The 23,306-nt window shown below is 41.1% G+C and overlaps 1 protein-coding gene across 12 annotated transcripts in view; it reads left to right on the top strand.

Moving 5' to 3' along the window:
- The window catches only part of PCDH1 (protocadherin 1), a 186,578-nt gene that overhangs the window by 68,981 nt on the left and 94,291 nt on the right, over nt 1–23,306 (top strand). Inside the window, exon 4 of one of the 12 annotated variants that reach the window (XM_069969192.1) lies at nt 1,337–1,386. The exons of the other annotated variants lie outside the window; for them this stretch is intronic. Within the exon in view, the coding sequence (XP_069825293.1) occupies nt 1,337–1,378 (42 nt within the window). The 3' untranslated portion in view covers nt 1,379–1,386. Of the gene's footprint in view, nt 1–1,336; nt 1,387–23,306 lie in introns of those variants that run through there. 12 annotated transcript variants of the gene reach the window in all.

Genomic DNA, 23,306 nt, shown 5'->3' with positions numbered 1-23,306 from the left:
TCCCGAAAACATAACCTGCTAGAGGCCCTGGAGTTGAGAAACGTTCTAGACTGTCTGGCTGAATAAGAATAACAGGGCCTTATTTTGCTGGTTTTAGGGATCTGCTGTGGTCACAATGATTGTAAAGGTAATCTATTCCAGGCTAAAAAAAAAAAAAAAAAAAGCATTTATGCGAATGTGTTCTGAAAATATTTTTGCTGTGCAAAAATAAGTTTTAAAAAATGTTTTGTTTTCCCCCATTTTTGTTGACAGGCGATAAGGTATCTTTTTATATATCATTTTAATTTTCTTTCTTGTATACAATTTTATTTTATTTAAATATTTTTTTTAGCTGATGGTTGCAATTTGAGCCGGCAAGCATTGTTGCTTCTTAGTGTTGTGATCGATCACATGCCAAATTTCTTATTCTTTCCACTCCTTCCTACTGGGACAGATAAATAAAACCAGTGTATGAGGAGAAAATGTTCAGCCGTTCGACATCATAATGGCTCCTAATGCGACAGATCTTTGTTTAATAGACTTCCAGAGCTGCCCCTGTGTCTGGAAAATGAAGACTTCAAGGTTGCTCACAGAACAGAAGCCACAAAATATGTGTTTGAAGGCCCAGACTATTAACGGGTGACCCTGATTAACCCCAGCGAGACTTAATGGGGCCTAACATGAAGAATTTATAGGTTTATGCTCCCGTAATGGAATGATCCAACTTATGATGGTAATAGAAGAATAGAAGAAACCACTCGGCCATGTAACATGGACGCTGCATATGAGCAGTTCTAATATTGCAGACAGTTGTTAGTGTAACATGGAATTATGGGCATTATTAGATTTGCATTGGTATAGGAATGTTATGTGAGGTTTTATTCTGCTAGAGGCAGATTTGCGTGAGCTGCCTTATAGGATTTATGTAGCCTGGAGTTTAACCGTTGTTTTTGTTTCTACGCATTAGGTCAGTAGTTAACCCATTTTTTGCATACTGTAAGGAAGTGAACATATCTAGCTTGGTTTAGTTTATATTAAAGTAATTTATCATTGCAAAATGTATTAGTGAAACCTTCATATGAAAAAATCTAGGAACCTCTGTATAATCAACACTAAAAAGGATAAAGAACGATATAAAATAAATTTATAATTGCTTAAATAGTGATTCCCAGTGTAATCCGCTTTAGGCCCTATTACACCAAGCGATTATCGTCCATATTTGGATAATTATCGTCCGTTACGGCCAATAACCGCTTGGTGCGATAGCTGTTAAAAGACAACGATGAGCTGATGATCCCTGTCTTTCAACGTGTTCATTTTTAAACCATATTAATGGCTTGTCGTTTTGTGTTTATAGGACCTATGGGCTCCCCGGATCATTCAAAGATCATCTGGATAGCCCCCCCCCCCCCCCCCCCCCAGCTCTGACCCGCTCGCTGTTGATGCATGTAATAGCACAGACAACGATCGAAAAATCTGACAGGTTGGCGATCGCTTGCTGCCGCCGATCACTTCCATGTACAGTAATAGGGGCTTTTGCCGTTTTTTGGTGGTAGAGAGCGATAATAGTCCAACCACAAAGCATTACACTGATTCTAAGGACCCACCCTTCATAGTATATGTCCTCCTTCATTTTATAGGAATCTTCATCATTGCACACACAGTAGGGTCTAATAGGTTATTTGTAGATAAACCAATTTATAATAGACCCTGATGTTGAGGGATTCACTCCAAAGTCAGCTGCAATGGGGGCTGTGTGACCCTTTTTTATCATGTTGAAATTAGATGCCTACAATTGCTAGACAGAGTCTTAATGGGTCGGACCAATTCCAACTAAAAGAAAAATTGGAGGAAGTCGAAAGTAGTATACTAATTATTTAGCAGCTGCTTAAAGGGGTATTCCAGCATATGCTAAAAAAAAAATCATGCTGGGGCAGGGATAAAATAAATTCTTGTATTTGTCTAACCCCTCTTTTCCATTGTTTTCCTCCTTTTTCCGTCTTCTGTAACCAGAACCTGTAGTAGGCCTTTTTATCCAGTTACTGGCTGGACACTGGTGCAGTCAGTGACTGGCTAAACTGGCAGATCCTTCCTTGAAAGTATTCTTAGATGAAGAATGAAGCTTGAAGGAATGAAAGGAAAATAACAGGAGCAGCAGGGGGCCTGGGGAAGTATAGGTTTTTATTCTGTTTTTCCCTTGGCCAGTAGCAGCATCTTACGATTTACTATTTCCTGGAAAAACCTCTTTAATCCCACATATCAGCTGTTAGATTAGCATATAGTTTCTGACTACATTATGCTCTGTGTTGTGCAGTCACTCTACCATACAGGGAGTACACCTTAAATTCTATTTATTTTTTGCCTTTTTTTCCGGTTTCATCCTCTTTGCTCTTTCAGGATGCTTTTACTGCTAACCAACTGAAACACATTAGCAGATGCCTAAAGAAGGTTGTAAACCACAGAGAGAGCAGCATCCTGTCCTCCTACTGAGCAATAAACATGCAAACATTAGGCCTTTTTTATTTTTATAATTTTTTTAGCTCACCATAACTTCTGCCTGGTAGAGGCAAACTACCACAACCTTATGTTTTTCACTATAATGGACCTGATCTTAAATTTGTTTTACCTGCATGAGAAGAGTCCTTTTGAAGGTATGAAAGCTGTATCCCTCCAAGCTGTGACTCTTGGGGAAGACTAAATTCTGCTTAACAGGACCTAGTAACATCACTACGCTCCTTGTTTCGTCAAAATAAAAACTCGTACCTCCTGAATTGATGGGAGGAAGTTGTTTTTCGGTAGTATTGGTGGACGAAGGTCAAGGGAACCTACATTCGATAATCCTTAAGAAGACCCCATCCAATTTCCCGAGAAGACCCCATTTGGATGAAACACATACACAGCAGTTTTTTATATTGTGCATTCCCCACTGAACACCTGTTCAGAGAGCTATTGCCTAAAGAATTGTGTTTAGTAAGACCCTTGAGAGCCATGGTTGGTCACTGGTGTCAGTGTCTGGCCCCCCTCGATCATGTTAAACTTGACTTGTGTTCTTCAGCTTTCGAGAACGCACCCCTTCTAAGGGTGATAGAATGTTTGGCTTACACCACCTTGACAACCTCAAGCACCATGTTTCCTGCCGTCCTTTATGGCCTAGATTACCCTAGTCCTTATTCCAAAGTGGCCTCTGTTTATAGGTCAGCTCATTGGAAACTTATGAAACTCCACAGGCCTTGCTAGACCACCTTCAAAGTACGCCTCAAGACATTGACAGCAAAGCTATGCACTTTCACCACAGCTTCTCAGCAGGCCCCATGTCACAGTAAAGTGTACCTGTCATGATGGGTCGCTTCTGGACCAGCAGCGAGATCCACTGCAAATCCGAAAATTTGGATCTCCATGGGTACAGAGACACAATGAGATGGCAATGCACGCAACCCCCATTGGATCCAATCAGGATCTTGCATGTCTTTACAGTCTCATTGCATCTCTGTATCCATGGATGCTCAATCTTCCGAATTAGTGGTGTGCCTCGCCCCAGTACACTTTAGGTACTCCTCTAGGCTACTGAGTTGGTAACCAGTCCAATTTTAATCAGAAAACATGAAAGCTTCTTACGAATGAAGGGAAGAGGCCAGAAGCTATTATATGTGTGTGTGGCCAGTATGCTCGGCTTGTGTGAGCATGCATGTCATTTCAATAGCGGCTGTCTGTGCTTATAGCCAGCTTTATGGAAAGTGTTTTTTTTTTTTTTTTTTGTGTTTTTTTTAATATATGACTGCATCGATACTAATGTTATATGGCGTAGCAGAAAGAAGAATGGCCAGCGTCTATTAATCCCCACCTTAGCCCAGAGATCATTAAGAACATGGGCTGGTTTAACTGCAATCTCAATAGCATTAATAAAATCTCCAGTACCATCAAACTTTGTAACGGCCGGCCGTAAATCAGATAACTTTTACATACGAGAGATTTTACGCCTCTAGATAAATAAGTCCAAAGATAAATAAGTCACGTTGATGCATGCGATTCATAAAGATTGTAAATGAGAGTGTAACAAGAAAGGGGTAAAAAGGTTGAAATAATTTCAGTTATTGATCGGTTAATGTAATACTATTAAACTAACTAGCCGCTTGTTACCAGAGGTCGGGGGTAATTCTACCATCTGAGAGCGCACTTGTGACTTTTAATGGAATGCACATGTAATTCCTCTACGAGACGGGAGACCACCTAGGGTCTTGTTAAATGGATTCTTGAAATGATTGAGCCCATGTGCTGTGTATCATATGAGATAGCTTAGCGGAAAAGGAATTTGTCACTTGCCAAGGCTGGAGAATTTAAAGGGACTTTCTATAGAGTGGCAGCTATCTCTTTCATCTGCACTGATAGGGATTACAAGCACAATGCTGGTATAGAAGGTGACTATGTGGTCGCCAGGAGAGTGTACAAATCCTATGTGGTCACCTCGGGGGACTAAGCCTGTTGCTAGGCAGCTGCCTCAATTTATTCTGATGCTACCTAACAAGCTCAATACTTGCATGGGTCATTCATTAGGGAGCCGGAGGATTCTTTTAGACAACAAGGTGAGGCGTTCTGCACAGTTTCCTCCATGCCGTCATCTTCATGTTGCTATTTTTACAGTATATGGGTTGGAGAACGTCACATTCGGGCCATTTGCTTTAGTTTTAGGCTTTTAATGTCATTGAAAATATACACTCTTTTTATAGACTTATTGCAGCCAGTTAGATCACACTAGATTTCGAACAACCTTAATAAAAACATAGACAAAAAGGTTGGAGACATGTTATACTTAAAGGGATTTTCCAGGATTAGAAAAAGCACAGCTATTTTTTATTTTTTTTATTTTTTTTTTACAAAAAACAGCACCACCCCTTGTCCTCGGGGTATTTGAGGTATTTCAGTTCTCGCCATTCCCTTCAATGGAACTGAGCTGCAAAACCACACTTAAACTGAGGACAAGAGTGGTACAGTTTATTATAGAAAGCAGCCATGTTTTTTTTCTAAGTCTGAATAACTCCTTTTCAAGAAATGACTAATTTCTTAAATTTGTAAAAGGAAAATAATTGGTCTAATTGGTCTTTTTTTTTTTTTTTTTACTACTCAGAATAGTAAATACTCTTCTTACTGACTGATCACCCTGTTGCTCTTGTCTCCATGCTTCCAGGGTCACTTTTTTTTCTATACTTCCAATTGGCTGAAAAAGTGACCCGCTGCAGCATGTGGAGAGGGATTTGCAAGTACAGAGACAAGGGTCACCATGTAAGGCTATATGCATGCTGAGTAATTCTCACCAAATACTCTGTGCGGAATCCGCTGCTCACCCACGCGCTCCTGCTCCATAGACTCCATTTTATGGTAGGGCGGATCCCGCTGCCCGCCCAAAGAATTGACATGTCATTTCTTTAGTTGGACGGCGGAGTCCGCCTGAGCGTACAACGGAGCCTATGTGATGTGCGGAACTTTAAGTGCGAGCAAACAGTGAATTGTTTTCTGCGAGAATTACTCCATGTGCATATACCCTAAGAGGAGAAAGGGGTCATGTTGGTGGCATGTTTTTATGGTAGATTTATAACTCCTATAGGCCTTTTTTGATCTGGAAAAACTGTTGGCCTGATAGAACAGTTTGCCATTACCAAAACTAACACCAAAAGTGTTTAAGAGTTACAATACACCCTATGTTAAGCTCTCCTGTAATGGAACAGTTCGGCATACTAGGAAAGACAAATAGTACGTTTTAGATGTAGTGATAGTGAGTATGCCAGGTTTCTATGCAAATATCATGTTCCCATGCAAAGCACTTAGGAGGTGTTTGCTTTGCATGATACAGTTATTAACTACTTCTTTCCTAGATGTAATGAATTATTATAACCATAAGATCCACACATCGTACTGGGGGTTGCATGCGAACAGAAGAAAGGCTTCCTTCCTTCCTTCTGCTTTGGGCTCAGACTGTACTTGCTGATATTGAGTTTATACAGAGGTCTTGAAATGTATTTCTTTGTGTTCTCTGCCTTAAAGGGGTATTTTGAAGAATTTTTTTTTTTTTTCTTTACTTTTTATTACAAGAAAAAAAATAATAGTCAGCACATGCTGTTCCTATGACTACCTATATGAATCATTGGATTTGGATCGACTGTTTGGTCAAATCTTTTTTTCTGTACATTATTGCATGGTTCGTATGAGGTTCATAGGGAAAAAGTATTTGTGCAAGCAAATAAGTAGACAGGCGCCTATGATCTGGTATTGCTGCAGGATGTGGTAATAGTTGAGTTGCTCTTTAACCTTTTCTACTTTGTACAACTGATAATGTTTGCTCAGTAATGAAATCCTAGTGAAATGCATCTGTTTGTGGCATCAATGTGAAGGGAGAGCTGCTCCACCATATGTCGGTGTTACAGCTGCATCTGCTGTCACAGAAGGGCCTCCCTGTCACCATGATGTGTCTGCATCTATACGGGGTAAATAGTATTTTACAGCTCGATCTTATAATCACCCCTTACACAGGCTATAAATTCATCACAACATGTACCCAATCCGTCTCCATACCCAGGTCCACACCCAGGTTGGATGGTTTGACAGACATAATTCTAAAGCCCCTATTACACAAAGCGATTATCGTCCGTATTCGGACGATACTGACCGTTAGGGCCGAGAATCGCTTAGTGTAATAGAAGGTAACGATCAGCCAACGTGCAGGATGTCGGCTGATTGTTGTCTTACAACACCTTGAAATAACAAAGATGAAGATAGCAGCACTATGCTGCTGTCACCCCGTGGAATATATCCTATGGGCTGACCGGGCGATCTAGTGATCACCTGGGCAGCCCCCATCCCCCCCCCCCCCCCCCGTGGCTCTTACCCGCTCACTGCAGATGCATGTAATAGCGCCAGCAGCGATCGGGGAACGAGGCGCAAGAAAGCGCTGACCTGACAGGTCGGCGCTCCGTTGCTCCTTCTGATCGCCCCGTTCAATAGGGATGTTACATTATTATATGTGCAATTTCAATAAGATCAACCTACCATCTAAAGGGTATGGGGTCCTTCCAATTTTCGTCAGATGTTTGAGGAGGGGGGGGGAGACAGGCCCCCTATACACGGGATAGTCATCTCATCCCACCAGAATTGGTAGGTTATTCCAACGTTAAACCATAGTGTGGCCAATAAACCATAAAAAATATAAAAATAAGGTTGAAAGAAAGAGTCCATCAGGTTCAACCTAGAGAAATCCTACCGTGTTGATCCAGAGGAAGGGAAAAACCTCTATGAGGCAGATGACAATTGCCCCATCACTGGGACTCCAATCGCATTGTCAAAAGTTATTGATCGCAGTGGGTCTCACTGCTGTTACCAGTGGTCATCAGGCAATATAGTCTTGTAGAATGGCCATGCCATCCATTCCCTGGTCGCTTACTAATTCTGACAATGTAGTCTCATAGACTTACATTGTTGGAGAGAGCAGTTCAGGAGATACATCAAGGAGTGGCGTGACATCCGCTGCAATCAATAACCTTTGACATACCTGATGACATTTCAGGTTATTTTTCATGACCGGTACGCTTTATCACAGCTTGGTAGTCGTCGGAGGAAGTGGGTGTTTGTACTCTAAATACAAGACCATGTGGATCACCTTGTCTTTAGTTCAAGGATGTGGACTCCCCCCCCCAAAAAAAAAAAAAAAAAAAAACGAAATTGTTTTACTACACCTCCATATCAAAGTTTCTTTCAGGTTAAAAGACTGTCATACCAAGCTACATTCCTTCTGTCCCTTGAGTTCCTGTCAGAACAGAACACATCTTAAAGCTTCCTATTTTTTCTCCTCCTTTAATGGCCTATTACTAGTACATTTTGTGTGAATACTTTGCTATTCTGTGATTAATGTGCGTAGTTTTTCAAATTTCCTTTTGGTTGTCAAAAGTTCAAAGCAACTTCTGACTAAGGTTCACTTTAAACTTATAATTATGTCGCAGTCGCTGTTTTGTAAACCACAAGAAAGTCCTTTTTACGGTATGTAATGGCTCGATTTATGCTTTCCAGAGACAGACTAGGAAACCGTAATAATTTCATAACTGGAAACAAATAGCCAACAAATGTCATTCTAAACGCTTTCACGTCTTCATCTTCGGGAGAAAATGGAGTACATTTAATACAGTACATTTAACTTTAAAAGTTCCATTATCCTTTAATAGTATTAAAGTTTTCCAGCCTAGAACACTGATATTCCTAGGATAAGGCCATCGATTATTGATAAGTGGGTTGCCTGATCGATTGAACCTCCACCTGTATTTGTATATCCAAGCACAGTATCTCACCATGGTACTATAACTCGGATTCCTCATTCCGTTTGGTAAGAGATTTTACATAAGGATGTAGCTTATGGGGTTATCCAGGATTAGAAAAAGCACTGCTGCACCACCCCTGTCCTCAGGTTGTGTGTGGTATTGCAGTTCAGCTTCATTCACGTCAGTGGAACTGATCTGCAATACCACTCCTAAGCTAAGTACAACAGTGGTGCTGTCTAAGGGTCCTATTCCACGGAGTGATAATCGGCCTGATTCGGACGATTATTTCTCTGTGGAATAGAGAGAATGATCAGCTGATGATCGTGTCATCGGCTCATCGTTCATTTAGGTTCAAACCTAAAATCATCGGGCACCAACCGTGCATCGCTGCGTGGAATAGCGATGCGCGGCAGGCGGCCGATGACTTCATAAGCATCATACATTACCTAAGCATGTTGCAGGTCCTCTCCTGCACTCCTTTTTCCTCCCGGTCCCGTGCCCAGCAGCAGCTTTGGTGCAGCCTGTTAGCTGACAGACCGTTCAGCCAATCACTGGTCAGGACCGCCACGGCCATTGATTGGCTGAGCGGTCTGTCAGCTCAGACAGGCCGTTCTAAAGCTGCTGCTGCATGCGGGACTGGGAGGAACAGGAGCGCAGGAGAACACCTGCAACATGTTTGGGTAAAGTATAGTGTGAGCAAGGGCTGCAAGGACATCGGTAACTATGTCCCTGCAGCCCGCGCTAAACTATTATCGTGCTGTGGAATAGGCCCAGTAAACGAGCACCGATCTAGCAGATTGGCGCTTGTTTACATTATTGATCGGGCCCTGGTTGGCCCGTGGAATAGGACCCCAAAGGCCATTTCACACAGAGTAAAATCAGCGGATTTCTACAGTGAAGCTCAGTGACGCTACCGTGAAATCCCGGCTTGTACGCCTCCGCATCTGTGGCTCTCCGCTCATTGATATGTCAGTTCTTTGAATGGAGAGCGGCAGAGGTGCATGAAGCGTCCCATTAAAACAGATGGCAGGCGGGATTTCGCGGCAGAGAGCTCCACTGCGGAATTCCGCCGGTTTTACTCTATTTAAACTAGCCCTAAGAAACCAGCCACATTGCCCTAAGCCTGTATATCCTCCTTGGGTAAAAAAAAATCCTGTGAAGCTACTTTAAAACAATTATGCAACTATCCGTGGAAATGGAACAGAGCAGTAGTACCGCTCACAAACTGATTTCACTTAGCTGCTTGAAGGGGTGGACAATGCCCCCAAGCATGCCTGTAAAAAGGTGGGCAATACCCTGGAGCTTCCCTGCAAGGGGTTTGGGTAACATCCCTGAGCATGTCTACAAGGTGCAAGGTCTACAATAGATTGTCTTAATTCCCCCAAGCAACCAATCAGACTTTAATTCATTACAGATTCTTAAAAAAATGGAAAAGTGGAATCTGGTTGCTAGGGGCAACTGAGACATTTCTACTTTACACCAGTTTGATAAATCTCCCCCTATGTGTTACAGCTACAAATTTGTAACACTGAGACAATTCCCACTGGGTTTAGAGCATCTGTTCCCTAGGTCTGCAATGCCTCTCTTTTTCCCCACCTTTCTTTATTGTAGGAACAGTACTGGGCTAAATTTTCATCTTTGGCAGGCCTAGGGTATGGATACTCTAGGCCACGCCTCTTTGACACCACACTGCTGAAATAAGAGAGAAATTGACCATAGGAACATGCATGTATTGAGGTAGGCAATAGTATGGTACTGGTGGTTTGGGATTGTCCGTTGGATACAGATTTGCTTCAACAACTTTCTTCTAAAATCTGAGAGAAACATTATGCCCAAAATACATTGTTCAATGCTGGTCAGTTCCCCTACCAGTATACATTTCTAATAAAGCCTAGCATATATCCTAGAGTTTTTTTTTTAATAAACATACTATATTAGTCATATTACTGGGTAAAATAACAGCTGCCATTTGGCTCACAAATTGATTTTCTGCTGGAAGATTTCAGGAAAATAAAAGTGCACATGCTTATTATACATCTATATTTAGATATACATAATTTCTAGTTTTCTAGGAGAAAACAGGAAGCAATTTCTGGTGGGAGAAAGGTTTTCAGTGCTTTCATGTTATGAAATTTTCCGTCACCGCAGGAGTCGGCAATTCCAAAGGAATTGGTTTTAAGTAATTTTCAAAGAATGTTCTTTTGTGTGCTCATTCACAACAATGCATCCTCCATATCCTATAGGTAAGAGGCCTAAATGATCAGCCACAAGTCGCTGAAAGCTCCACTGAAAAACTGTAGGCGTCGTCTTCTGTTCCATAATGTTCAACAGTTATTGATGGTAGATGTTTAGCTACTTTATATCTACTGGTTACCATAACCTATTGACTTTTATCTACTGGATACCATAGTGATTGACCTTAACAGTCTAGTTGATACCATAGCGATTGACTTTGACAATCTACTGGATACCATAGTGATTGACTTTGACAATGTAATGGATATCATAGCCCAATGACTACCACAATTATACATGGTATTGTCACCACTTGGTAGCCACAGCTTTAGAAACTAGCCTTAGAAATGGATTGACAAGGAACAATTCTGTTTGCAGCTAGAGGTGAGTGATCTTCAAGTTTACACCTGGATTCGTCAACTGGGATCACTGGAATTTACCTCTTTTATCTGGAAAAGTTTGGCACAGCCCCTGGGAGTCCGGAAAAACATGGCAACAGCCACAGGCTATATCCATTTTTTTTTCATCTGGCAGCCCTAGGGCGGCAATCAACTTTTCCAGCTGCGGAAAGTCTCTGTGGTCTCACCCAATCTTAAACTTGATCTCTTTTTGCAGAATTCCTTCCCCAGGAGATTCATACCCTGGTCATTCCTGTTGAGCACAACATCTGGCAAAGACAGGTTAAAATGGGTGTTTAAGATGAGCATAACATGGCTACTTTCATCCTCATTCATGGGTTAGATTTGATATTTCTGTTCTGCTCCAGCTGCAATACCATAGACAACCTTTGGACAAGTGAGGCACTGTTTTGTAAACGAAAAAGCAACCCTGTTTTTTTTGTATTTGACTAAACCAAATAAGAAAACATATAAGAAAACATACCTATGTCAAAAGTTCATAAAACATTTTCCGTCAGTCTGTCAAAACATTTTTTACTAGTGAAGGAATGTGCTCCCGTAGCTTAGGGCTTTAAGGCAGAAGCACCGGTTTTGCTCTTGAGGTATCTCACGAACGCGGTCATCTCTCATGCTGAGCTCTTCGAGTCTTTAGCGACAGCTGGCTCCGCTCTCTGGTACTGCTTTCTTAGAAATTCACGTCTTTCTGTCCTCATGGAAACTGAGCAACAAAAGGCCTTTATTGTTGTGCCCTCTTCCTCCCTCTGTGACCTCATACACTAAAGATATCATAAAGCGGGCTCTCAGCTGTACGCTAATATATTTACTCTCCGTTCTGCTTATTATGTGCACCTGCATAGGGTCTACTGATAAGGTGTCTCGGATGTTCATAGCACCTAGTAAACCCGGCTATTAATGTTTGCTCAGAAGCTTTGCAACATCGACTTGCGGTATCCTCTTCTGGTTTTAGCCTGTTTTATGGCATATAGGAATAAGCCTTCCTTATATATTTAATGACATAAAGGCCATGTTCCTTTTAACTCTTATTTTGTTGACATGCTCACTTTAATATCCTGTATGCTTTCCGGTTGCAGGTTCATGTGATCAAATAGTTTTTTTATGTTTGTGTGCTAATCCTCATAAAATAATATTGTTTCTCCGACAAGAAGACCTAGCCCAAAAATAAGCTGCACACAGAGGTAATGCAGTTTTATATCTATATACACACCTTAAGAAGCTGCTATAGCATGGAGGATGTTATAGAGCAGCTGAGATCTGTCTATACTGTCAATTAAAGCAAATGTACCACCAGTACATTCGCTTTAGGTTTTGCACATGGATAAAACTGCATCTGTGCGGCCTGGGCACAGGCCGGAGGCGGGCCCCTCGCGCCCAGTGGGAGGAAACCCCCGCCACTCTATGACTCAGCTCCATTAGAATCAATGGAGCTGCGTCAGAGGGGCGGGGGTTTCCTCCCACTGGGTGCTTGTGGGCCGGCCTGGCTCCAGTGCTTCACCCCCGGGTGGTGTCGGGGATTAGAATGGCGCCATTTGCGGGGATCGGGCTGCGGTTCAAAAAAATCAATGCGCAAAACTTAAAGCGAATGTACGGATGGTACATTTGCTTTAAGTATGCTGAGTAACCACCTGTGTATTTTCTAGGCACATAGAGACTGCAAAAACTCACTTTCCCTCCCATTTCCCCCTTCCCTTCTCCATAGACTTGTATAGGCAGCATGTAATGTGAGCTTTCAGATCTGTAAACACAGACCAGTAAGACAAAACATAGCATTATTTTTTTTGATAGTTTTTGAGTAAGATTTATTTTTCAGATAATATATATATATTACAAATGATCTAGCATTCATTCACTTTTTCTATTTTCAAACAATGCGGACCATGTTAATTGTAAGAAAAGTATGGTTTAGGTCCATGAACTATCTCTATTGTAGAACAAACAAAGTGCAGTTTCGGCAGAGTTTTAGTACAATAGATACTTTTCCTCATGGCAATAGCACATGCAACAATAACAAAGTGTTAAATATGAGACGGAATAGATATTCCCCCTGGTGGTTATGTTCTCTTTAGTGTCCTTGACATGTTGATGCTCTTACTCCTGTCCATGTCTTTTTATATGCAGAAGTTGGTGTACAGCCATGTAAATGCTCAGGCACATATTTCTATTAATATTCCTTTTCATGATTTTTTTTTTTTTTTTTTTAGTAAATCAAATAGAAATCAGGTGATCCGTATGATCCTAAATGAACTCCCATCCATCTCCATTTTGTCTCGCAATTCGTCCATGTTTTCCTTAATTTTTAGCCTCATCTATTAAGTCTCTTACGGTAATTCTCCCAGAGTTTTCTTTTCTTTAATCCCAGATTCTTGCCGCATAGAAGGTAAACATCACACTTAAACTTTATTACAGCCTCGGGCGAATACCTCCTTGTGTTCTTAGTACATTCTGACATAACTAGCGGACAGAACCCTGAAGTCAGCTGAATAGTGCTTTTACTTTATATGTAGATTTATGTTGAGAATAAAGTGTTCTTTTACTTCTGAAGCAAGGCCTCCAGGGCTGTCGGAGCTGTTAAGTTGTTCCTCCTGAGGTATTCAGATGAGCGGACTTGATGGCATGGAAGCTGGCAGCTAGAACATGTGCTAGTAGAGTCTGGAGACATGGACCATTGAAAGGGCCATTATTGATATGCACTGTACAACTACTGTCCTCTGTTCCAGATCCAACGGTTTCCAGTTCTGTCATTTTCAGTTATAATTGACTGAGAAGATACTTAATCAAAATAACAAAAAGTTTTCTCTTAGAAATAAACTTTATTCAAATCAAGAGCCGTAATAGATTAACACACAGGTGCCCAATCCAAGTCCAGTCTCGAAATTCTTATTTTAATTCCCTGATGAACCTTTAGGGTTCGTGCACACTACGGAATACTGACGGAAAACCCGTTGCGGATTCCGCAAGTTTCACCTGCTCACAGACTCTGGCGGCCGTGCCATAGACTCCATTCTATACACTGTCTGATTCCTCGCCCTCCATCCAAAGAATGAACAGGTCTGCAAGTGGCGGAATCCGCAACGGGTTTTCCGTCGGGATTCTGTAGTGTGCACGTACCCTTACTCTGAATGCCTCCATATAATCTGATGGCCTGTCCGTCACTGTTTTCATCACTTTTAGTACTGGTGATCACCCAATATATATCCGTGGTCACAAGTAGTTATGCTGATTGTGCCAAACTACTTACAGTCCATAATTAGAAGCAATGGTGCCCAATGATGATAAAGTTGTATGTGAATCATGGTAGAATACGAGGATCAGTCAATAACTGTTTACAATACAGCAGTAGACTAATCTCCCACAATGTTTTTGCTCAGTATATTGCAACCAAAACCAGAAGTGGATTGAAAACACAGAGGCTATGTTCACGCACTATTAAAATTGAAAGGATGGCCGTCATTTAACGGCAAGTAATGGCCGTTATTTTAAAGCAGCTGTTTTAAAATAATGGCAATTTGCCATTAAATGGCGGTCATCCACTCAATTTCAATAGTGCATGAACAAAGCCTTTCTGTGTTTTCAATCCACTTCTGGTTTTAGTTGCAAAATACTGAGCAAAAATACATTTTATGGCCTAAAATGTATTTTAATAAAATTAGAGGATGACTATGAACTACTTTTCATCAATTCACATGCTTTGGGTTGAGCGGTAAGCCACTCTTGCACCGCTCTCCAATTTTTGGTCATTCAGATTGCAAGGGTGCAAACAGAAAACTGGAACGGTGATGGTTAACATCATGGCTGCGACAAGGGTAACCACCAGAAATTAGTGCAATTCAAGCCAATCGTTCAACATTTAAATGCTGGTGGCTGGAGAAGTAAGATGCAGCCCTAGGTCCTGGAAAGTGTGAATACAGCCATAGGCTATGTTCAGCATTTTTGGTCAGTATTTTGAAACCAAAACTAGAAGTGGATTGGAAACGCATAAGGGCTATGTTCACACTCTGTTAAAATTAAGTGGATGGCCACCATTTAATGACAAATAATGACCGTTATTTCAAAACTGTTTTAAAATAACTGCAAATATTTGCAATTAAATGGCGGCCATTCACTCAATGGATGTAGGAGTATGGACATAGCCTTTGTGTTTTCAATCCACTTGGTTTTGGTTCCAAAATACTAAGCAAAATACTGAGCAAAATTACTGTGTGAACATAGCCTATCGCTGCATCCCTATTTTCCAGGACTACCTAGGGCTTCATCCAACTGTAGCCACCAGTTTGCAAATGCCGACCGATTGGACTTGAACATGCTTGAGCTGCGCTCATCTCTAGTAAACAGTACTTTCAACAGAAACACATACTGTATATAACTTCACTGTGGATAAAAATGGAGTCACCCTCGTACGTTGTGGCTTCAACTGAACAAAATCAACTTTGCAACTGCTTAGAAAAGTTCTGACCATTTTAGGATTTTTGAAACACTGGCAAGGCAGCCTATGACTTGTTCTTATAAGGAACTTGCACCACACTTTGCAATTTTATCACAATTCTTGACGTGTTTTTTTTGCCATATAGACCTAACCTAACACTAAATTACTGTTATTTACCAGCAAAATTTGTCTTTAGTATGATTTTTCCTATTCTTTTCCCTGAAGCTCTTGCATAACACTCCTGAAGAAAGTTCAGATAATTAACGCGTCACCAGCTCTCCTTACAATGTGACTAGTTCAAAGGTACACAGTGAGACAGTATATCCTGAGCACACAGTTGCTCCTTTGTTGTCTTTCGTAGGCGTGCATTACCTGTAAGGTGACTAGTGTTCAAGGTTTCATATTTAAACCTTGTGGTTTCATTGCTTCCGGATAAGAGTTGTAAATTATTATTCTTTTCTCCTTTTCAGCCTGATGACTCATACTTCTCTTTTTACACCACTTCAATACAACAACTTGTTAAATTCTCCCACTTCTTTCCGTTTTGCCATTCTCCATTTTAGTATTCCATGTTGTATTTTTTATTTTTTTTGCATCGTGTCTTTTATTTTCTTTTAATTTTCAGCTTTTTAATGTCCTTCTCTTCCCCCGTTCTGTTTTCTCGCTCTCCTTGTATACACGTTTTTTTCCTCCATATGCCAGCGAATCCTCAGAGAGGTTCGTTGTGTCTGTGTGTGCACTTGATGTAACTGATTTATCTTAACACAGGCAAGACCAGAGAAAATATAGAGCCAGTTAAGAATTTCCAATCGTCTGTAAAATTGTATCCTGGGTTTTTCCATTTAGTAGTCTGTGTAGTGCTTTTAATAACTGTTCTTTAGCCGTGAGAATTTTCCCACAAGAAAGGGGGGGAAAATAAATATAATATATCTCCCGCGTTTCCTGGAAAATAAGACTCCCTCTCAAAATAAGACACCCCAACTACGTTAGTAACTAGCCTATTATAAGGCACCCCCTGGAAGTAAGGTGCACCCCAAAAGTAAGGCTGCCTGTTGCCACCCAGGACTCAACTAATCCCCTTGTGGACCTTTTACAGCCTGGTCCATGGCCCCGACGTCCTCTGCATGTCGCTGCCTATCCCACTGCTGAATGCGGTCCTACAAGGATGTGGGTATTACGGGGAGGTCCTGAGAAGATGTAGTCTCTCTTCCCGAAGACTTACCCTGAAAAAGTCTTATTTTCATGGAAAATATATACATATATATATATATATATATATATATATATATATAATATATATGTGTGTGTATATTATAGAGAGAGAGAGAGAATTTCCAATAATCCAGTTCTGTTCGATGGGGTGATACACCTTTAATTTCATCCTACTGGTTGGAAAGGGATGACCAAATTGTACTTTTTTGCAAATGTGTCATTCTAATTGAATTTTTATCTTTTGATCTACTTTTGTAAGCAACTTTAACAGTAAGAAAGGTTACAGTAGGAAAAGAGAGCCTGGTATTATAAACTAAAGTGGACCTGTCACTATGAATTAACTAATGATGAAATATGACTATGGAGCTCTTGCGCCAGTCTGTTAATTTGTCTTTTGAATAGCATTTTATTCCTTCAAATTCAACCTGTAATATTTAATTCGACTTTCAGGATTACTGTGATGGTGGCAAAAAGTTGGCATAAGTGGTGGCAGCTGGGAGGAGAAGATATTTGATGCCATGTCCTGGTGTCTACACAATGGTGTAAAAGCTGGTCCAATTTGTTTGGGTTTTCCTTCAATAAGAAATTACTATAAAATGTGGCAGACACTCGTCTTCCTGCAGTGAGTTTACATAACCATTAGAACCATTCTAAATGTGCATGTTGATGGGAGGTTTTAAAAAGCCTCCTATTATCTGGTGGCATATCTCTACCATCTGTAGTCCGTGGTTGTCCAGCTATTGGGGAGACTAAACAATTTGGCATGCCCAGACAACTGCAGGCTTACTATAATTTGTAGTTGCCCAATAGAGTCAAAGGTTCGAGACCACTGGTCTAGTCAATGTGTATTTAGTCATTTGGCACATGACCATATCTTGGCTCCATGCCTGAGCTCTAAAATTACAGGCAAGTATGGGATTCAATACTGTGAACTCAAGAAAGCCTTTGCCTTAGGGCAAGATTCAGTCCCACCCTTGACTCTAAATATACAACCCTTAAGCTGTCCATACATTTCTGATAGCCGCCAGCCAAATATTTGTTCAGCTGACAGCTATCTCTCTCAATCCTTACAAGCTTATGAAGGCTCTACTGAAAGAGTTTACATTTATTATATAAGGGTAGAGACTAAATTTCTTCTAAAACATATCTCTTGTGGTGGCTTCTTCTCTCCCTTGGCATCTGTCATTGGGGAAAAGTGAGGAGGTTCCCATATATGATCGAAGGTTGGCCAATTCTTTTCAATTGACACAAAGAGGATACTATTACATGGGCCAACTATGGCCCGATTATTTTAGTGAGCGATGATCTGCTACATCGGTGCTTGTTTACTGGACCTATTAGACGGCCCGATAATCGGGCAGTAAGGGCTGCATGGACATGGTTGGCGATGTCCATGGAGCCCTTGCCCAAACACCTGACACCTTACCTCTCCCAGTTCTTGGTCTTCTCTCCTGTGCTCCGCCGTTTCCCGGTCCTCACAGCAGCAGCATCTAGCATCTGAGCGGCGTGTCAGCTGACAGGCTGCTCAGCAGCTGCCGGGAGGCGTGGTTGGTGCCCAAACCTAGACCAATGATCAGCTGATGGTCATTGTCATTGGCTGATCGTTGTCTCTATTACACGGAGAGATAATTACTGATGGTGTCCTTATTGAATCTCTTGAACGAAGGTGCTGAATATATTGAATTTTTTTTATTTATTTTTTATAGCTTAGCGAGTGTGTAACAATGTATGTGGGTGTTGGTTAGAGGTAAATTATTATCTAATAAAAAAGGAAGCTAAGTCTGAGTAATGTTTGAAATCGTGCCTCACTTGTCATTTGTGTGTGTGTGCGCTCAGTCTGATATGGACTAGTCTTAAAACGCATACGCTCCTACTTTTATTTGATTTAAAGCTTCCTGGAGAAGCCAAATGCATTACCCATAATTCATGGTTACTGTGAAAATATCATAACCTATCTGTAAATATCACATTGTAGAGACCTCTTTCAACACGAGAGGTAAATTGTTAAGTCAGTTGTTTGCTAGAGGCTTTCTGAATTATTTATGAGCCCCTATAATTTACAGCTACCTGCCTTTTTTTTTTTACCAGCTGACCAAGCACACTTCTGGACGTGGGTTTTTACACCATGTCAGGATGTAAGTAATGGTAAACAAGCAGTTTTCTTTGATAATATACTGTATAGTGCTGTGTACCATTGGCACTTGGGCGTTTTTTTAGGTAATTACTTGGAAGTGTTAGTTTTACACATTGAAGGCACCGTAGACCTAGAAATGAGAAAAATGAAAGTACATAGCAAACTCATGCCTACTGTCCACTCTGTATACATTGGTATTCTACGTGGTTCGGCTTGTGTCAAAAGTGGATGGCTTTCGGAGCACTGGGACTCTCAAAGTAGAGTGGTTGGTTTTCGCTATCTCTTAAGGTGGCCATACACCTTTAATAACTTACAGCTAAACAAGCATTCCTGTGTTCTCTATGGTAAAGGGTAAGCTACAGACTGAGAGCTCTGGTTGCATCTTATCTTTTCTAGAACAAAGGAGTAGGGCAGTGATTTTCCTGACTCCTATCTCCATTAACATCTTCTCTCGGTGATTGGTTGGGAGAGCCCCATACACTACCGTGTTTCTGCCAAAATAAGAGGCCCTTCTAAAACAAGACACCACAACTAGCCCCTGAAAATAAGGCACCCCTACTCTAAACTAGGGCACCTCCTGAAAGTAAGGCCGCCCGTTGGCACTCTCCGCCCCCCAGGACTCACCTACTGTAATAACATCATGGACCTTCACAGCTGGTGCCACAGGCATCCTTGTCCATGGGTCCTTATGTCCTCTGCACGTAATGCCGCCTGTCCCTCTGCTGATGCCCTCTTGTGAGTATTCCGGGAAAGTCCGGGGGGGGGGGGGGTGTCTTATTTCCCCCCCAATCCGAGGGGAAGAGAAATAAGACATACCCCGAAAATAAGACACTATTTGTTTTTGAGCAAAAATTTATATAAGGCACTGTTTTATTTTCGGGGAAACACAGTATATATCTACGGGGCCAAATCTGCTGTCAGTGGTGGGTACGGCCAACTAAAGTATAAGAAAAAGGCTAAAGGTGCCTATACACCTTCAACAACTGTTCGGCTGACAGTCATCTCTCCTAGCCTCCCCATGAGTGGGTGGGTGGGCAACAGCTGTACACAGCCCTCAGGGTCTCGGTAATAGAAGGAAGAGCCACTCTAAAGGGTTAATGTTACAAAACTATGCAGGTTTTAGTAACTATTCTGAATCAATAAGTAAGCTTTAAATCAATTTATCCTATAAACCGCTGAAATGAGGAATGAATTAACACTTATGTCAAATATGTATTTTCCCATCTCAAAGACGATAAAAATCGCCTGTATTGTGGGGCAATTGCCCATCATTTCCATTGTTCACTAGAACAACAATGCACTATGGCTTTTTCATAATGGTGGCTTCTATAGAGCTAGATTTGTGTGGGTGTAAAATTAGCTAGGGACCTCTTTTATAAAGATGTTTCTAATAAAAGAGTCGGCAGTTTAGGGTCATGGAGAGGTTCTTTATTTCTCTGTTCTTCTAGGATACGCTATATAGTGACCAATTTTGTACATAGTTACTGCAGACTCCATTGTATGGCTTTGATGCATTGCAGGAAAAGAATTAGTTGAACTTGCTTTTGTGTGATAAGAGAGATCTCCACGTATGGAAGTGAGAGAGAAAAAAAATCAGAGTTTTCTGCCTTCCTGAGCCTCAGGAGAGGGAAATACAATTAACCTGTTCATCGAACACCGCCTTTCTACTTTCATGTCCGATATCACTATCTCCTCTTCTCCAGTCTTATCTCTTCTCCCACAAACTTATCACAATCCAGTCCTCTTCAGTCATAGTCATGCCCATTTTCTTTTTTTGCTTTGTATTCCTTGCTTTGTCTTCCTCATTTCCAGCTAATATTTGTAATTCTTCACGTTGTGGCCCAGGCCAACATGTCCACCAACGCTCTCCAAGCTCTTCTCAATGCATGGCTCTGCGGGGACTGTCAAAATCTCACTTTGATAGAAATTGCCCTGCCAATGACTCTTTCTGCGGAATCTAATGATCCTTATCTGACGCTACATTTTAATTACATTGGAAATTGCATGGAGGGAAGCGGTGAATGAAACGCCAAGAGGTCAGCTTGAGTCTGGGCTGGATTTGGCAGGTTCTAGTGGAAACAGAATGGTGTGTCTTAAGATTTTTCTTTCTTTCGGATTTTATGTTAACTGTTTAGTGGCCTTCGCTAATGGTTGATTTTTACCTTCAAAATGTAGTTGTTAGTCATTATGGTGTTTAACACTTTCCTTCCATTAACATGCAAAACTTTATTCCATTACAGTGTGATTGATAAGTTCAGGTCACCTATTAAAGTCCTATTACATGGGTGATTATTGGCCGATATCACCCTGTGCTGTAGAGCTAGTGATCAGCTGACAGACGACAGCTGATGGGCTATTCCAACCTGCTGAAAAATCATGGTCGGTCGGCCAGACGTCTCCCAATGTCTGAAGAAGGAATATCTAATATTGTCTAATATAGTCCTTAGTTTGCTCAAATTTTGGCATGCAATTCTGCATTCAAGTCATACCTTTTTTTTTTTTCTGCCAAGACCTTTGTGATTTTTTAAAAGTTACGTTGGTTAACAGTCATCTGTTTAATAGTCTATGAATTTATACAGAAGATCAAGCAACTCTGTGCGAGTTGAACTTGTGAAGTTAAATTCCAGTGTAAGTCCGTTTTCCGGGGCTTATATTGAATTCTATGGAAGTGCAGGTATCAAATGAATGCCCTACTGAACAAACATTTCAGCAGGTTGCCTTGTAGCGTTGTCCCATTATGGCCACGGTGAACCTCACACCTTATGAGACTTGGACTAGCTTATGTTCATCTTTTATCTGTACTAACGGAGATCATTGATCTGTACAAGTTACTGATGTGTCCATGTCTTATGGGGAAGATGCAAATAATAGCTGGAAAAAAAAAAAATCTTAATCACCCCCATTTTCTTTGCCTTTATCTGGTTATCGGCAACATCGTTGATGTTCTACAGTAAATGTGTAAGGCTAATTTTAGTACCAGTTCTTGCCTAATGGGTACGTAGTTTTTTTGTTTTTTTTGTTAAAAATAATTTAGAAGATTGTTTAACGATTGCTGCTGGTTACCTTGTTAGTACTAGTGTTGACCGACCTGCATTGCCACCTGTTCTACATCCTGGCACAGCTTAACAATCCAACCCATGAGGTACCAGGCATTCCAGTGCCATTTCATTATTGTTACATAGTATACATATTCTCCAGTAAAAATATAACACATAACAAAATCTGGCAACCCTGTTCAATAACTTTTATCTGTCAGTAAATTTTTTTAAAGCAATCCCCCGGTAAAGTTTCCAATGGATACGACAGATTTCAATTAGTCAGAAACTAATTTCCACGGTCGCTTGTAATCAATCATACTCACAGGAATATATGTGTGTTTATTGCCAGCGTAAAGCATTGACGTTACGGAACAGATTTTTGCTTCAGCCTTCCAACTTCCTCCTGCTGCGCAGTCGGTAGGAATTAAGTATGAAAGATGTAAACTATCGCTAACATGGGGAACGTGGAATGGGGTTAAATATAGGTAGCATGCGTAGAGCGTATTATGGTGGTTACGTGAGCAGATCGAATGGCATCGTTTTTTGCACTTGGCACTCATACGTTTCCTCTCTTCATATAGGTAGGTGCTGAGGTTCTGTGGGAGTTTGACCCTTCCGGTAATGAAGTAATCAATACAGGGAGCAGAGTATAAATATCCAGGCTGTTTAATCATCTCGCCCTGCTAAGCGCCATGCTGTGAGTTCACCAGCTCCTGCCTGGCGCAGCTAGCATCCTACATTCTCAATTATAGAATAAAATCAGGGCCTCAAAGAAAATTGATAGAAGGGATGAAGCTCTGCTCCTGCTGGTTTCCGGGCTCCTTCTCTGCCTGTACCCAGCACTTATGAATTCCATTCCATTTTCTTTAGTCTTGTAGTTTTTCCTTCCTATATTTATTCATTGTATTTCTTTAGTCGTCATTTTATTATAGCTTCTTCTTTTTTTTAAAAGCCTGTTTAGAAATAGTCCTCTTGACGTGTATATATAACTGGTTTACATCCTTGTTAACACTGTAAGGATTCAGCCACTATTTAGGAGCAGATTCCTAGCCTTAAACTTAATGATATCTGGAGAAATGCAAGCCCTGTTCACATGCTCTGGGGAAAAAAGGGGTGCGGAATAATAGATAGGCTGTTGATTTTAAACATTTGTGGACTACGTAAGAGCAATGTATGTACTGGTTCTGACCTAGTGGCTACAAGACTGCTGGGTAGCCACAGGCCACAGGAGATGCTATGTTTTGGTAGACCCAGATCAGCTGTATGGTAAGTGTCAGGAGGCTGCATTGCCACTGTAAGGGTATGTTCACACTGAGAAATCAGATGGGATTCTGCTGCGGAACTTTCCATGGTGGAATCCCGCCTGTCTCAGTGTGCCATAGCCTGTCTATGGGAGAGCGCACGCTACTCCGCTGCCGCCGCTCTCCGGTCGAGGAAGTGACATGACTATGGCTATGGCACATTTGAGACAGGCAGAATTCTGCTTTATTTACTCAGTGTGAACATGTGGCTAACTGTGGCTATATATAGTATTATAGTATAATAGTATAGTATTTTATTTTTTTTTTACTT

The sequence above is a fragment of the Dendropsophus ebraccatus genome, chromosome 1, assembly GCF_027789765.1.
Source record: "Dendropsophus ebraccatus isolate aDenEbr1 chromosome 1, aDenEbr1.pat, whole genome shotgun sequence".
In the NCBI taxonomy this organism is placed as follows: domain Eukaryota; kingdom Metazoa; phylum Chordata; class Amphibia; order Anura; family Hylidae; genus Dendropsophus; species Dendropsophus ebraccatus.
The sequence above is the reverse complement of the archived record's forward strand: the minus strand, read 5'-3'. Positions and strand labels throughout refer to the sequence as shown.